We start from the raw sequence: 15,661 nt of genomic DNA on the forward strand, positions 1-15,661 counted from the left end.
AAAAAAAAAAAAAAAAAAAAACATTGTGTGGGTCGAACCAAACACTTTTGTGGGCCAGATGTTGGTTGCCCATTTAACAACCTCTGATCCAGAGGAATGAAATCGTTTTCCATAATATCCAAGGAATCTCAAGTGTCTGTTTTTCCTTGTCTCCTGCTGTACACAGTGCCTACCTAGACGCTTTTTATTATTCATAAACCAATAGTAACAGTCACATGATTATATTTTCAAACCTCATGATATTTTCAAATACTGAAAAACCTGTAATAGCAACACGAGTTGTCATTTGCCCCAAAGAATTTAGAGCTGTGAAAGGGAAGTATCTGGACTCATAGCAAAGGTGCTTGCTCTTAACTGGCGTCTCGTTTGAGTTCAACGGGGCAGCAATTTCACGTGTTCATGGGATGAATATTTGCATTTAGATGATGTGTTTGTTGGGTGTTGAATTGTTTCTGTACTAAAACTGTTCCTAAAGCCTTTTCTAACTGTGTCTCCCCATCCTTCACTCTACCCCAGTGAATTTGCCTTCCCCTCCTCACCTCCTGCGGGACGTTTGGCACTGTCTGGAGACATTTTTGGTTGCCACAGCCGGGGGAGGTAGGCTGCTACTGGCATCTGGTGGGTAGAGACCAGGGATGCTGCTAAACCTCCTACAGTGTACAGGACAGCACCACAACAGAGAGCTATTGAGCCCAAATGTCAGGGGTGCTGAGGGTGAGAAACTCCGCTCTATACCAGCCCTACCTGTTCTTGGTATGTTCTCAAAGAAAGGAGGGGAGGTGTGGTCTGGATCATTAGAAGTAGATTTACTCTTGCCCATCCAGGAACATGGGAAGTCCAGATGAGTGTTCAAAATAGTCCTTGACTTTGGGTTTGACGCATAGGTTCCAACCCATTCAGATACCAAGGCGGGTGGAGGGAGGTGGGTCCAGGGGGCTCCTCTCTTCTGTTCAGTTCACCCCTCCCAGTGCCTTGAAAGGCATGGTCCCTAACTTCTGGTTCTCTGAGTTGCTGCACAAGGCCACACCCTGACTCTCAGGAAGGGAGAGCCTTCCTTTCTGGCCTCTCTCCCTCCTCAGGCCTCTGTCCCTTGGACCATTCGCCTGTCTGCCTCCTGGGGGCCTCTTCTTCCTGGTTTCGGGCTTGGTTCTCGGTCACTCGTCTTGCTGGAGTCTGTATGCCTGTCACACTGCCAAGGTTGACGTGCTCATCTTAGCTGGATTTGGTGTGTTGTTATTACACTGAAAGAGTTTTGGTCTCTTTCTGAGGCTTGCATAATGTTCCTCCTGTGGCTTTACTATAACCTTAATATTAACCCCCAAAAGATGAGACAGGGAGAACATTTTTTTAAAAAGCCTTCCATACATCTGCAAATTTTCAGGTGTACCATGAGTTGAAAAAACTGCAAGCTATAGGCAAAGATTGGAGGGATGGAGACAGGACTTGGTACAGATACCAGGATCATGGGAAGGGACTCTGCAAGGGGAGTGATGCCCAAGGAACTGGACCAGAATTCCCTCTAGAAAAGCTTCTAGTAAAATGCCAAAGCCACAGCAAGATTTGCCTTCTGTCTGGGGCCTCCATCACCTGCAGAGTTTTGTGTGCTCCCTATTGGAGAAGACGACTCCATCAGCCCTGGCCGGTGTGTGCATTTCCCTGGTTGGGCCCGACGTGTATCACTAGCGCAAGAAGCCCACATTCTTATTGTTTCATTTTGCTTTATGGTTATTTTCAAGTTAGAAAAGTAATCTGCATTCATGATGAAACATGCACGTGGCACCAAGGCATGGAGAGTCAACCATAAGACCCTCCCCTCCTCTCTCCCCTCCCCAGAGGTGAGAGCCTCTTACACTTCACAACTCTGGCCTGAAGTGGATTAAGGAAGCCAGAGGCACTCAACATTTTCAGGATGCTCTTAACAGCTACTGAAGGGTTCTTTTCAGAGCTCTGGAGGCCTCTGAATAAAACCTGACCATCTTTGGGGCTCATTTCCATCTGTCAACACCTGTCTCCCACTGCGTCCCCCACGTAAATGGGCACTGGGCTGTGTTTGCTTGTGGTTGCTAAGGGAAAAGGGTCTTAGCACTTGCCTTCTCAGACATACAGCCTTGTTTAAATTAGTCCACACTGAGGTCAGGGTGTGCAAGCACTGAGTTAGATGCTCTAAGATACCCAGAGCTTGGGCAGACAGCATTTATTAGCCATCTATCCATGCGTGAAACACCTCAGACTAGCCCTGCACTCCCCTGGCCTGGCATCAGCTGCATCTTTGGGCATTTGAACAGCAGCAGCCAGAGAAGGAAGAAACGTACGCAGAGTATTTGCAGGTCTTAAGCCAGCTGGAAAGGAAAGCCCAAGGATGCTCTGCATGCCTGTGGCTGGGCCAGTTCCCTTCTCACTCTAGGACCGCGTCAAGGGGAGCCTTCCCCCTGGAAAAGTTACAGGGGCGGCAAGCCACGTGGCTTAAAGCAACAGCGTAGGAGACACCAGGAAAAAGAGACACTGGTTTTAATAGCAAGTGAGAATGGGCGGAAGCTATGGTCCCTCGCCCCAGAAAAAGCAAAACACACCACATGCTGCACACTGTTTCCAGGGTTCATCTGCCCCCGCCCAAAGAACCTTTGATCCTGAGAATCCTGAAACTCTACCTTAATTTTATGTCGCATTTTCACAGGGAGTGGCCAGTTAATTTGGCGACTTGGCCCAAAAATATCATCAAAATAATTTGTTGGTTGATTCAGTTTTCTTTTAAAAGTATTATGTAAAATACTTAGCTGAGGAGGCTGAACGTAATCTAGAATCTTATTAATAACCAGTTAGATGTCCCATCACAGAAGGAGCTGGGACACCAGTAAAATACCTTTTCTTTCTCCTTTTCTGTATCATCTGGGTATTTTTAAATGCCGTATAATTATGGCAGAGGGTCTAAATGACTGCATGATTTAGAGAGAGCTGGGCTGAGGGGAGGGAAGCAGAAAGGTAACATTTAAGTCACGATATATAGCCAGGGAGAGAGAAGAAAGAAGGAAATCAAGTGGAGGGCAGATGGGAAAGCAGACCATCAAGTAGGGAAGGGAAGTTGTCCCAGAGTCCTGGGAGAGCCTGGATTTCACACACAGGTGGTCTCTGGCGCTCTCTCCAGCCCACTTGGTCGCTTCTCTGATGTGGTCATTGTAGGTTTGGAAAGGCGTGATTTGCCCGCCAGTACGTAGGGCTCTGGACGCTGTAAGTGGACCCGGTGACAGCTGGAGCACCTCCCCCAGCCCCGTCTCCCCATGAAATCCAGAGCAGGGGCTTGAGGCACCCCCCGCCCGCAGCGGGGGCCAGAAGGTGTAGTGGCAGCCCTGGATCCCAGAAGGCTCCTGTAGGGCTGCAGGTCCCCCGCGGCCCGTAAGAAGCTAATAAAGGGAGAGCTCTCTGCCCCATTGTCCCGAGGTCAGTGTTCACCGTGGAGGTCAGGGGCCTATTGTGGCTGCCCCCAGGCCGTGCTCCAACCTCTGCTCTCTACCCGCTCTCTTCCCAGTGCTCAGTGACCTGTGGAAAGGGCTACAAACAAAGGCTTGTCTCCTGTAGCGAGATTTACACTGGGAAGGAGAATTATGAGTACAGCTATCAAACCACCATCAACTGCCCGGGCGCACAGCCACCCAGCGTCCAGCCCTGCTACCTGCGGGAGTGCCCTGTCTCCGCCACCTGGAGAGTTGGCAACTGGGGGAGCGTAAGTAGACTCTTGAGTGATGAAATCGGAAAGCTTTTGGATCTCAAACCCCGACTTAAACATGTCCTGCCTGAGCTGTCCTTCCAGGAGAGCCCCGGGTGAGAAACAGGAGTTAGTATCTTGAAATGGGCTGAAGGGGAAAGGGGGCTTCTCTGCTTGTTGGGCCGTTTGGCCTGGTGCTTAGAAGGGGGACAGGGGTGGGGAGGCCAGACAGCCTCCGTCTGATTCCTGGTTCTGCCGTTCCCAATTGAACGACCCGGGATGAGGGGCCAAGCGTTCGTGTCTGTTTCCTCCCCTGCAGAATGGGGTGTTTGTGAAGTTGAAATGCATTCATGCATTAAAAAGCACATGGGCTATAACGGCAACTTCTTAAGTTCCATATATTTTACCACAGTGTAAAATTAAACAGCACCCAGAGCCCTTGTTTGTCACTGAAAGAGGGTTGCAGAGCTGCTCGTTGTGGTGGGTTCTGTGGCTAAGACTTCTGTAAGCACTGGCGCTTCTATGTCGGGAATTCTTGGTTGCGTTGGGGTTGCGACGAGTAAGAATATCTGATATCGGGAATGCCCTTGAAAATTGCCCCAGCCCGCTGGCTCCTGACTACGAGGCTTTCACTGATGCAAAGTGATGATCGGGCAAAAGTGTGGGACCAGTTGAAAGGGGTTAAGGTTTAAATTCTGGCTCCACCATGACCGTGAACAAATTTCCTAACATTTGAGCCTCAGTCTCCCCTCTGTAAAAATAGAATAATGCTAGTACTATCTCATAGGGTTATTGTGAGGCTTAGATGAGGAAATTATATAATATATATATATATATATTTCATATGTATGACTACATATGTAGCTATGGATGGATGTACATATAGACATGTATATATAAGAGTTAGCACAGGGCTTCCCTGGTGGCTCAGTGGTTAGGAATACGCCTGCCAGTGCAGGGAACACGGGTTCGAGCCCTGGTCCAGGGGGATCCCACATGCTGCGGAGCAACTAAGCCCGTGAGCCACAGACACTGAGCCTGCGCTCTAGAGCCTGTGAGCCACAACTACTGAGCCCACGAGCCACACCTACTGAAGTCCGCGCGCCTAGAGCCCGTGCTCCGCAACAAGAGAAGCCACCGCAATGAGAAGTCCGCGCACCGCGACGAAGAGTAGCCCCCGCTCGCCACAACTAGGGAAAGCCCCTGCACAGCAACAGAGACCCAACACAGCCAAAAATAAATAAGTAAAATAAATAAATTTATTAAAAAAAAAATCTTAGCACAGAGACTGGCCCATAGGAAGTGCCCTACATGTGTCAGATATTTGTTTTCAGCAACATGGGGTTCCTGTGCAAGCCTCCAGGCTCTGAGTTCCACACCACGAGAAGCCCATATCTCCAGGTTCCGCAGCCACAACTCTGACCCTGCTCTGCCTTATAGTGTTCCGTGTCCTGTGGCATCGGAGTGATGCACAGATCTGTGCAGTGTCTCACCAACGAGGACCAGCCCAGCCACTTATGCCCTGATGAGTTGAAGCCGGAAGAAAGAAAAACCTGCCACAATATCTATAACTGTAAGTTGGCCAACTGGAGCCATCCTTCTGGAGCTTGAAGAACAGGTTTCATTGTTGATGTGCTTGCCTGCCTTTTTCAGAAATATAGAATTTATTTTTAAGAAATTGGCCCCCTTGCAGACAGACATGAGCATGCATAACATAACTCCTTCCATCAGCGGCCACTGCACATCCTGGAGAATCACAGCCCGTTTTCGTGGTTTGTGTTTTCCAGGCGAGTTGCCCCAGAACTGCAAGGAAGTAAAAAGGCTGAAAGGTGCCGGTGAAGATGGGGAATATTTCCTGATCGTCACGGGAAAGCTCCTGAAGGTACGCGTCGGAGCTCAGTCGTTATTTCCAGCCTGGTTTCAGAGCCAGCGGCCCTGGCCCTCATGGTCCGTTTCTGAGCCATCCCTTGCAGGTTATTTCTGGTCTGTCTTTCAGGTCTTCTGTGCAGGGATGCACTCTGACCGCCCCAAGGAGTACATGACACTGGTCCACGGTGACTCTGAGAATTTTTCTGAGGTTTACGGGCACAGGTAGGAGAGCTCAGGCTCAGAAGAGCCCGGATGCCTGGAGATCCCTGGAAGGACCTCCCCATCCTTACTGGGATGTTCTTTCTGTGATGTAGGTTGCACAACCCAACCGAATGTCCCTACAACGGGAGCCGACGCGATGACTGTCAGTGTCGGAAAGACTACACAGCGGCTGGGTTTTCCAGCTTCCAGAAGATCAGGATAGACCTGACCACCATGCAGATCATCAGTAAGTTCCATGGGACGTCCTGGGGGATGTGTCCATGTGTCTCTCCATTCAGACAACAAAAACATTCTGCACAGGGACTGGGCCGAGGCCCGGAGGATGTGAAGAGGAACTTAGGGTCCAGTGATGGCAATCCCAGTCTGAGCTGCCAGAGGGTGGGATTTTGCACCTTATGATCACTGCTGTCCCCGCAGTGCCTGGGGAAGTGCTGAGCACAGGGGCGGTGCCCCATCAGATTTGTGACAAATGGATGAATGGAGGAGGCAGAGGCACATGAAAGGGCACCATCGCAGCGGGGGAGTCAGGGCAGCATCCCCCAAAATATGACATTGAAATTGAGACCTTAAGGCCAAATGGGAGTGAGCCAGGTAGGCAAAGCAAGCATGGTAGCAAAAATTTTTTTTACGATTTATTTACTATTTTTTTATTTTTATTTTATTTTATTTTTTGGCTGCGTCTGGTCTTAGCAGCGGCACGCGTGCTCTTCGTTGTGGCGCACGGGCTTCTTTCTAGTTGTGGCGTGCGGTTTTTCTCTTCTCTAGTTGTGGCGTACAGGCTCCAGGGCATGTGGGCTCTGTAGTTTGCAGCACATGGGCTCTAGTTGAGGCATGTGAGCTCAGTAGTTGGGGTGTGCGGGCCTAATTGCCCCGCGGCATATGGGATCTTAGTTCCCTGACCAGGGGTCGAACTCGCGTCCCCTGCATTGGAAGGCAGATTCTTTACCACTGGACCAGCAGGGAAGTCCTGGTAGCAGAGCTTTCGAAGGAAAATGAAGTTTTAAGGTAGCAGATGCAAACTCCAAAGCTATGATATTCATGTAGCAACATTCACCCTACCCTGGGCTTCCACCAGCAGTGTACATACGCACACACACGCACAAACACGAACATGGGCGTAAAACTAATTTTCTCTGATTGTCGATTTACAGAAGAAAAACGGAGGACAGAATTACCATTTTTTTTAAACTAGCCTGAGCGTGGACTGATGTCATACTCCAGCCAACACTGCATTTTTGTTAAGGACATTAATCATAGGAGCGGTTAAAGACAGCTCATGTGACAAAGCGAGAGAGAGGCATGGACATACATACACTAACAAACGGAAGGTAGATAGCTAGTGGGAAGCAGCCCCATAGCACAGGGAGATCAGCTCGGTGCTCTGTGACCGCCTGGAGGGGTGGGATAGGGAGGGTGGGAGGGAGGGAGGGAGACGCAAGAGGGAGGAGGTATGGGAACATATGTATATGTATAACTGATTCGCTTTGTTATAAAGCAGAAACTAACACACCATTGTAAAGCAATTATACCCCAATAAAGATGTTTTAAAAAATTAAAACATAAAATAAAAGACAGCTCAAATATCCAAACACGTTCCCTCGAATAGTGGAGAAACAAATAATGAATAATTAATTTTTCTTCATTAACATGTTCCCATAACCTTGCCTTGCTTTCCTCTGCAGGTAGATTAAATCTGATTTGTACCAAGATATTTTTAATTGCCTTCAGCCAGACTGATGAGGGCTAAGGGCAGAATCTGCAGTTTCCCACTTACCCAGGGCTTCTGCGTGCTGAAGTGGGCAGGGCTCCTGCCCTTGGAGGTTGGGGGACTCAGCTTTCCCTCCCACGAACCTGCAGAAAGATTAAGGCCTTCTCTTGCTATTCCTGAAAGACAAAGCAGAAAGGTTTACAGAGCTGCCTCTGGTCTCTAGTTCCCACCAGATTTTGTAGGATTCTCAGTCTGCCACCTCCTGATACGCCTTCCCCATTCTCAGAGCTGTTCTCAGGAGCTACCCAGAGGGTTAAAAACGCAAGCACTGTTTTTATTGGCTTTTTTAAAAAGTTAGCCCCAAACTTAAGAAACTGCCATTAATACTTTCAAGATGTGAGTTCTAATTGCTCCCCATTTTGGTGATAATAGTGCCTGGGCCACTCGGGGAATAACTGCTAAGTAGCTGGAAATGCTTTGCTGGCTTACTCCCCGCCCCGTCCTGCAGTCCTGCAGCCTCAGAGGCTGCTCCTACAGGAGATTCACAATCATCCAATTACACTACATTTAAGCGAGGTGATTCGCATATTTATTTATATAGGGATCAATTCCAAAGTCATCTTAAGCCCCCCTTTTGGCTTCCATACTGTGAGGAGACAGAAAGTGCTGGTAAAACCCAGAGAAGGAAGCTCTCAGACCCACAGATATAGTGAGGGGAAAGCAAGTGTACATCTGGATCCGTTTGCTCACTAATCATACTTCGGTTTGTTTTCTTTTTTCCTCTCCCATTTCCTCTTATGATTTCTCTAACTCTTCTTTCCTTCTGTCTCCTTGTTAATATCCTGTCCCTTCCCTTTCTCTTTCTCATACTCTCACCTCTCTGCTCCCTGTAACCCTGTCTCCAAAACCCCACAGCCACTGACTTACAGTTTGCCAGGACCCGCGAAGGACATCCCGTCCCTTTTGCCACCGCCGGGGACTGCTACAGCGCCGCCAAGTGCCCTCAGGTACGAGTCGGGAGCTGTCCACCCCCCACCCAGGGATTCACATCCCCCCACCCCCATGACTGCATCTGGTTCTGCAGACGTTATTAGAACAGCGGCTCTGGAAGGCACTTTGGCCACCTGTATCAAGGGCCTCACAGATGCTCACAGCCCCCAACCCAGTCCCTCCGCTACTCAGGTTGTTTCCTAAGGAAATGATCCCAGCCAGGGGCCAAACTTCCGCATTCAGCAAAATGCATCTGTGATCGTGGTAAACATTTAGAAACCAATTAGATATGACATGGAAAGGGTTTGGTTAAACACAGGACGATGTTAAAACAATGAATATTATGCAGTGACGTGGGTAAATGTTTAATAACTGGCTCTCCAAGGGAAGGGGCGGGGGGAAAGCAATGCTTTGCAGCATTTGCCCATTTCTGTGGTGTAAATTTTCTGCCTGACTTGTTACAAGTCATCAGTATCGTGTCACGAAATGGAGGGTTTGGGGAGAGATGCACACAGTTGTCTCTCAAAAGCCAGTGCAAGTGGGTTCCAACAGCCCGACTGTCGGCCATTCAAGATTCTGAATATTGCATGAGACAGAAAAACTGTCACTCCTGTTTCAGATGTGTAAACGCGCCATGTCCAGACCGAGAAGTGCAGAGTTATCTCCTGAATTCGCTTTCCCCCAGAGCAGCTGCACGGCGGTCTTACCCGTTCTACAGCTGCACACGTTTTTGCCTCTTTAGAGGTGTGGCAGGTTTTGACTTGCCTTTCGGGACAGGCTGTGATAATCCTCCTGGGCTCATTTTGCAAAGCTTCTGCGAGGAGATGGTAGGTCAGACATAATGAATTAGGAGATTCTGGACAGGAGAACGTGGCCCCCGTCTTTCCGTTGATTTACCTGAGGTCTTTACAAAGCTGTTGTCAGACTCTGTGACAAGAGTTTTCCGCGTCGCTGTGGGCCTTCACGGATTCTAGGAATTGGGACTGGGTGATGCTCAGAATCCCAGGCACTGTCTCCCCAGGGTGCATTTACACAGAGCCACAGAGACCATCCAAAGACAAACACATCTGAATTTTCTTTTAACAACGTGTTTTCTCAGCCCCAAGCTTTAGAAAGTATTGCTAAACATTTTAGAGAAGTGAAAAGGAAGCGCTCAGGGGAGAAAGAAAATAAACAAAGGACAGAATGTTAAAAGGGGCCTTTTCTCCATTACCCAGGAATTGAAAACTTTTGAAGTGCGGTTTCTTTAGAGCACTGGAGACTTCAAACACCCCATTCGTATGGGTTGCATTTAACAGCTTATAGATTGGCCAGCGCTGCCTTTTTCAAATGCCTCAGGATTTTCTTGTTTCGATATGTGCATCTTTGGGGAAACTTAAGTAAATGCGAGGTCATTTGCATTCAGTTATTTTAATAACTCAGAGACAAATGAACCGATTGATTTGCTAAATCCTGACACTAAAGCAGTTGCTAAGTGAGAAAACCAAAGCCAGTCAGAGGTTAAGTTGTATTTTTTCCAGCCCATTCTTCAATCCATATCGGATACTTCTAGAGTTCACTTCCTCAGAAGTGTATTGAGTACCAACTATATTGATGAAAGATGGGAGTTTTTCGTATCACTTTTCCAGGGAAAAGTCTGTAGAAAGCATGACTGTGCAAGCTATTTTGGAGCCCTGCTTGTCCTTTGGTCTATGACTGCAGAGAAATGAAAGCAGAGGGATGCTCTGTTTGACCATCTGCTGCTGCTTCCTCCGCATCCATTGCTGTTGCTTTGGGGAGGTTCCCCAGGAGCTGTGAACTCAAGATGCAGCCAGAACGTATTTTGTTATCCTGATCGCAGTGGATGCAGCATTGTCATTACTGATGCTGGTGTTAATAGCGTTTATTGAGTGTTTACTACACTTGAGACGCTGTGCTCAGCATTGGTAAATCAGCGTAGCATTTAATCATCCACAGCATCCTATGAGATTGCCCCCTGTTGACAGATGAGGAAACTTGAGGTGTAGAGACATCGGGTAACTTACCCAAACCTACACTAGTGCTCAGTAGAGGCCGGATTTGATCCCAAGTGTGTCTGAGTTCAAATCCATGATGGTAGACACGCCCGGCTGATCCTGTTTCCAGACAAGACTTTTGCAGCATTCACCCTTGTCCAACAGAGAACAAAACCTCTGTTTGTCAGAGGTATTATACATCTTTGGCTAACTTTTCTGGATCATCCTAGTGTATGCATGTCTTAATTACCTTTACTCTTTTAAATCAGCAACAGAGATAGTAGCTAAAACTCTCATGCCCTTTAGACCCTGAAGATAAGGCCTTTAGGGGTAGAGATATCCCAGACTGGAGCTAGAAAGGACGGTAGGTCTTGACTCCTCTGGTGACACTCAACTTTTAGAGTGCTAATTATCAACTAGGACGCTGGCTGAAAATGCAAATCCCTGAACCTGAAAAGGCCAGGAAGAGAATAAGGACAAAAACTCTGGCTTATCACTCGCTCTGAAAGGGCAGATCTAGCTAGCAAGTAGTCTGCTTGGCTACGTGCTCAGACACTGGACACCCAGATCAGCCAGGGGCATCCTCAGGCTAGAAGCCTGGACCTTCTAAGGACTTTGACGTCAAAGCAGATCAAGTCTGCCTTCTGCGATGCAGGCAGAACAGGCAGTCTTTGTGGGAAACAGGATAGGGAAGGAGAGATGAGGGCATCCTTGGCAGCAAAGAGGTCTGGGCATTTGTGATTGGTGTGGATGCCCTCCTCAGGGCAAGAATGATAGTAAGATAAGAACATGGCCAGGTGGGCTAACAACAGCATGTAGAAGCCCGTGTCTGAGGAGGCTGGGCAAGGAGGCTGAGCCTCCGGTGTAGCCACGGTCATGGATACCTGCGTACTGAAGCCACTCAGCATAACAACCACTAACATCTGTGTAGTACTGTCATAAAACAGGTTCCAAAAAATATTTTTAAAATTTCACCTGCTCTCTGCCAGGTAATAAGCTAGGTATGTTATACCTTCTACTCTTATTCACAGATTATGTCTTATTAACCCATTTTACAGATGGGCTCACGAGAGGTAAGCCACTTGCCTGAGGTCACACTGAAGGTAGAAGAGTCAGGATTCTAGGATAATTTCATCCCCCGGACCACAGCACGATTGATGTTTTGGGCTGGATAATTCTCTGTTGTGGGGAGATCATGCTGTGCATTGTAGGATATTTAACAGTATCTCTGGGCCTGTCTGCACTAGCTGCTAGTGGCACGCCCGCGCGCGCGCACGCGCGCGCACACACACACACACACACACACACACACACACACACACACAAGCTGTGAAGTAACAACCAAAAATGTCTCCAGAGACTGCCTGTGAGCAAAGTTGCCCTCTGATAAGATCCAGTGATTTAGAACAAACTAAATCCTCTCATCACCTCTGTGAATAGGAATCCTGTTTGTCCCCAGGGTACAGATGTGGAATTTAAGGCTCCTAAAGAGGTCATAAACTCTGTTTAGCAAGTATTTATGGAACCGACCTGGAGAGGAAACCTCCAAGTTGCACCTAATCCCAGAAGTCTTCGTGGAAGAGCTAGGATGTAATATTTAGTTAAGACTGTAAATATCAAGTGCCTAGTCACATGTTACAAACCATAACTGATATAAATAAAGCAATATCAAGTCCCTCCCCTCAGTAAGCTTACTGTTATATTAGAGAGAGAAAACTAACACAAAACAATTAGAAAATGCAGGACTGGTATCAATACTTTTGAGTCTCTACTAGGTACCAGGTGTTCACTCCACGGCTAATTTCATTTAGTCCCTCACTGCACTACTCTGAAGGAGGCACTTGTATTACCTTCCATTTTACAGATGGACAAACTGAGGTTCTCACAGGGTAATAATATGTTCAGGTGAAAAAGCTGAATTTACGCTTAGGTCTGATTGGATGTGAGTCTCCACCTTGCTGCTCTCCTTGATTTATTAAAGATCATTTTGACGAAGAACCGGATGGTAAGGCTCAGAGAGGAAGCCTTCACCCACGTCTGCGGAGAAAGAACATTTTTATCTCCGAAACTGTTCATGGTGGAGTAGGAAACCTCAGGAATCTAGTTTAGATGCCTTTGTGGAGTCACTTTTGCGAGAGAAAGACACAGAGACAAATGGAGAAAGCAAGAGAGATTCTCTGCTGCAGCGTCTCCTTGGAAATAAAAATGCAAACACCCGAGGCCACGTTTGGAAAGGAATCCCAGAGCGGGGCTGGAAGGTCTAGGTTCCCTGGGCCTGGTGGCGGTGGCGGGTCCCCTGCGGTCCAGAGCAGGCCGCGCGCGCCCTCTGCTGGCAACTCCAGAGAACGCGCCTCTGCTTTGAAGTCCCGCCCCGCTGTGCTTAGGACTCGGCGTGCTCAGCGCCGCGGGGAGCTGAAACCCAAGGAAGCTTTGGCAGCGAGATCTTGTTAGAAAAATTACACTGTGGCATTTTGTTCCTGAAGGAATCTAGTAATTGTAAGCAACATCAGGATTGCTGAGTTAGGGACGCAGAATAGCGGTAGTTGAGAGCGAGGACTTTGAAGTCAGGAAAATGTGAGTTGGGTTCTCAGTGTCTCCTGGAGAAGTTAGTCACCTGCGCAGGGCCTCGCTGCCCCGCTCTGTAAAGAAAATCCCCTTCTGAGAGCTCTTGCGAGGATGGATGAGATGATGCATGTAAAGTGCCTGGTTCACAACTCCACTCTCCCCCCGCCCAAAAGAACCCTCAATCATTAGTAGCAATCACAATTAATTAATATCTTTCTCCAAGTTCCCTTTTATTGTGTGGCCTTTGCTTGGGACGTCACGTGGACTAAAAATCTTTCTCGGCCATTTATTCCAGGGTCGTTTTAGCATCAACCTTTACGGAACCGGCCTGTCTCTAACTGAATCTGCCAGATGGATCTCCCAAGGGAATTATGCCGTCTCTGACATTAAGAAGTCTCCGGTAAGGTTACCGATGGGTTGGGGGCTGGGTTTTGTTTTCTCTTCCTTCCTCCCTCCCTGTGAGGCGCTGGTGCTAAAAGTAACGGGTGTGCTTTCCCACTTCCTCAAACCATTTTACAGCGTGTCAGCAAGAAAATTTAGGACGTAAATCGAAGGTTGAAGCGTGTACAGGTGCGTGGAGCAGAGAGTCTTGCTTCTCTTCTGGTGAATTCCTCCTGGAGATGTGAACCTGTGAACCATTGGAGCAATTAGGAGGACGCCTAACTAGGAAGCTGAAAGTAGCCAGCAGCCTCTAAGGGAGTGTGTGGCTCAGACACCTTGCAGTTAATTAGCCAACATGCAATTCACCTACTTGAGCTTAGGGAAAGTGATGTCAGTCTGTTTCAGAAGAATTGAAATACAAACAGGGCTGGAAGAAGGGGTAATTCGTGAGGAGGGTTTCTGGAGAATTAAGAGAAACACAGGCTCTCCAAGTCAGCTTTTCAGGCTCTAAAGTCTTGCTGCTCAAGGTGGGATCGATCCCCCCCCAGAGCACCCACATTGCCTGGGAGCTTGTTGACTATGCAGTTTCTGGGGCCCCAGAGCTTCCGAGCAGGACCTGTAGCTGAACAAGGCCCCAGATGGCTCCTGAGCTCAGTACAGCTTGCGACGCTCTGATCTGTGTACTGTTTCTCAGCGTGGGTGTATATAAGGGTCACTTGGGAAGGTTTAAAATGCATGTGCCCGGGCCCTACCCAGATTCGCTGAAGGGGAATCTCTGGGGAATTTGAAATTCCCCAGGTGACTCTAATGCATAAGCGGGGGCAGAAAGCACTGCCCTTTGCAGCCTAGAAGTTGCTATGATGTGGGGAAGGAGCCTGACCCTCAGGCAGATGTAAAACTTATGGGGTGTGGCCTGTGGCCCCAGTCCTGCCTCAGCTGTGAGCTCTGCCTCCCAGTCTCAGGAAAGTGAGTAAGGGAGGAAAAAGAAGGGGACTGGAAAGTGTGGTGTTATTCCAAGGTGAGGTTGCCAGACAAAATATAGGATGCCCCGTTAAATCTGAATTTCACATAAACAAGCAAGATTTTTTTCTTTTTTACTTTAATCATGTCTGAAACATTGCATGGGACATACTTATTCTAAAAAAGCAGTATGTGTTGTTTATCTGAAATTCACATCTGACTGGGTGTCTGGTGTTTTTATTTGCTAAACCCTATCAAAATCGGAACATAAGGAAACAGCTCAGTCAAGCTGCTTCCACCAAGGAAGGGAAGGAACATCAATTATGACGTCCGGGGAGAATCTCAGAGGTTCCTGATCCCTTCTTTTAGCTTCCAGTGTTAAATTTGTGTCTTTGGGGGAAAAAAAAAACAAACAAAAAAACTCTCACTCCCTCTTTTCTCTATCTAAGCCAATCAGCTCCTTCAAATCTGATTAACTAAATGACCATATCGATTGCTTATAAATTAATCATTAAAATTTTTTTCTTGTACTGAAAGGGATAAGGAGAGCTGAGAGAACACACGTGCTTTAGGATGTGTGCTTTACACTGTCCTGAAATTAAGTTCTTCCCTGCTCCTACTATATATTATGTTTCAGTGACTGAAACAAGCAAACAAAATTAATTGATCAAAACGTGGTCAGACTTAAAGCATGATTATATAGAAAGCCATCTGTGTAAACTGTAATCGAAGTTTCACTTCTGTTTGTTAGTGTCATTACTGCAGTTTTCATCCAAAACCTAACAATATAATTATAGCTGGGAGCGCCACCTTGTGGAGACAAAGATTACTGCCCTGCCAAGACGGGCTGGCTGTTTCCCCAGCTTTTGGGGGATTACGCCTGTGTTAAAGGGAATTGGTTTCATAATTGCCTGTCAGCACTTTTTTTTTTTTTTTTTTTTAAATCTTGGTGTTCCATGACAGCTCAGAGAGCCTGAGCTCAAAATTAATCTCAAGGGTCTGTTGAACACTCCTTATGAATCCCCAGGAGCCAGAACTGAGCAATCTCTAGCTCCTAGCAGCCCCGAGAAATGATGCTTTGTGTGCCTGACCTGCTACGCGGTCCACAGAGCACCATCCCCTAGGGATACTCCATGAAAATAGGCTCCCGCAGGCAAAGACACTTGGAAAAATTGTATATTTTTTTTGCCTTCTTGAAGAGTCGCAGTAAGCATGTGTGTATTTTAGGTTGGAATAAAGTGTACAGGAGGGAAACCTGTGTGGTTTTATTCA

The 15,661-nt window shown here is 47.6% G+C and overlaps 1 protein-coding gene across 1 annotated transcript in view; it reads left to right on the forward strand.

The window, feature by feature from the left end:
* The window catches only part of ADAMTS9 (ADAM metallopeptidase with thrombospondin type 1 motif 9), a 172,673-nt gene that overhangs the window by 145,987 nt on the left and 11,025 nt on the right, over positions 1-15,661 (forward strand). Inside the window, exons 32-38 of the mRNA XM_007445670.1 lie at positions 3,524-3,718; positions 5,141-5,273; positions 5,488-5,582; positions 5,697-5,791; positions 5,884-6,017; positions 8,415-8,506; positions 13,344-13,448. Of these exons, the coding sequence (XP_007445732.1) occupies positions 3,524-3,718; positions 5,141-5,273; positions 5,488-5,582; positions 5,697-5,791; positions 5,884-6,017; positions 8,415-8,506; positions 13,344-13,448 (849 nt within the window). The remainder of the gene's footprint in view (positions 1-3,523; positions 3,719-5,140; positions 5,274-5,487; positions 5,583-5,696; positions 5,792-5,883; positions 6,018-8,414; positions 8,507-13,343; positions 13,449-15,661) is intronic.

The sequence above is a fragment of the Lipotes vexillifer genome, unplaced genomic scaffold (genome assembly GCF_000442215.2).
Source record: "Lipotes vexillifer unplaced genomic scaffold, Lipotes_vexillifer_v1.1 scaffold239, whole genome shotgun sequence".
Lineage (NCBI taxonomy): Eukaryota > Metazoa > Chordata > Mammalia > Artiodactyla > Lipotidae > Lipotes > Lipotes vexillifer.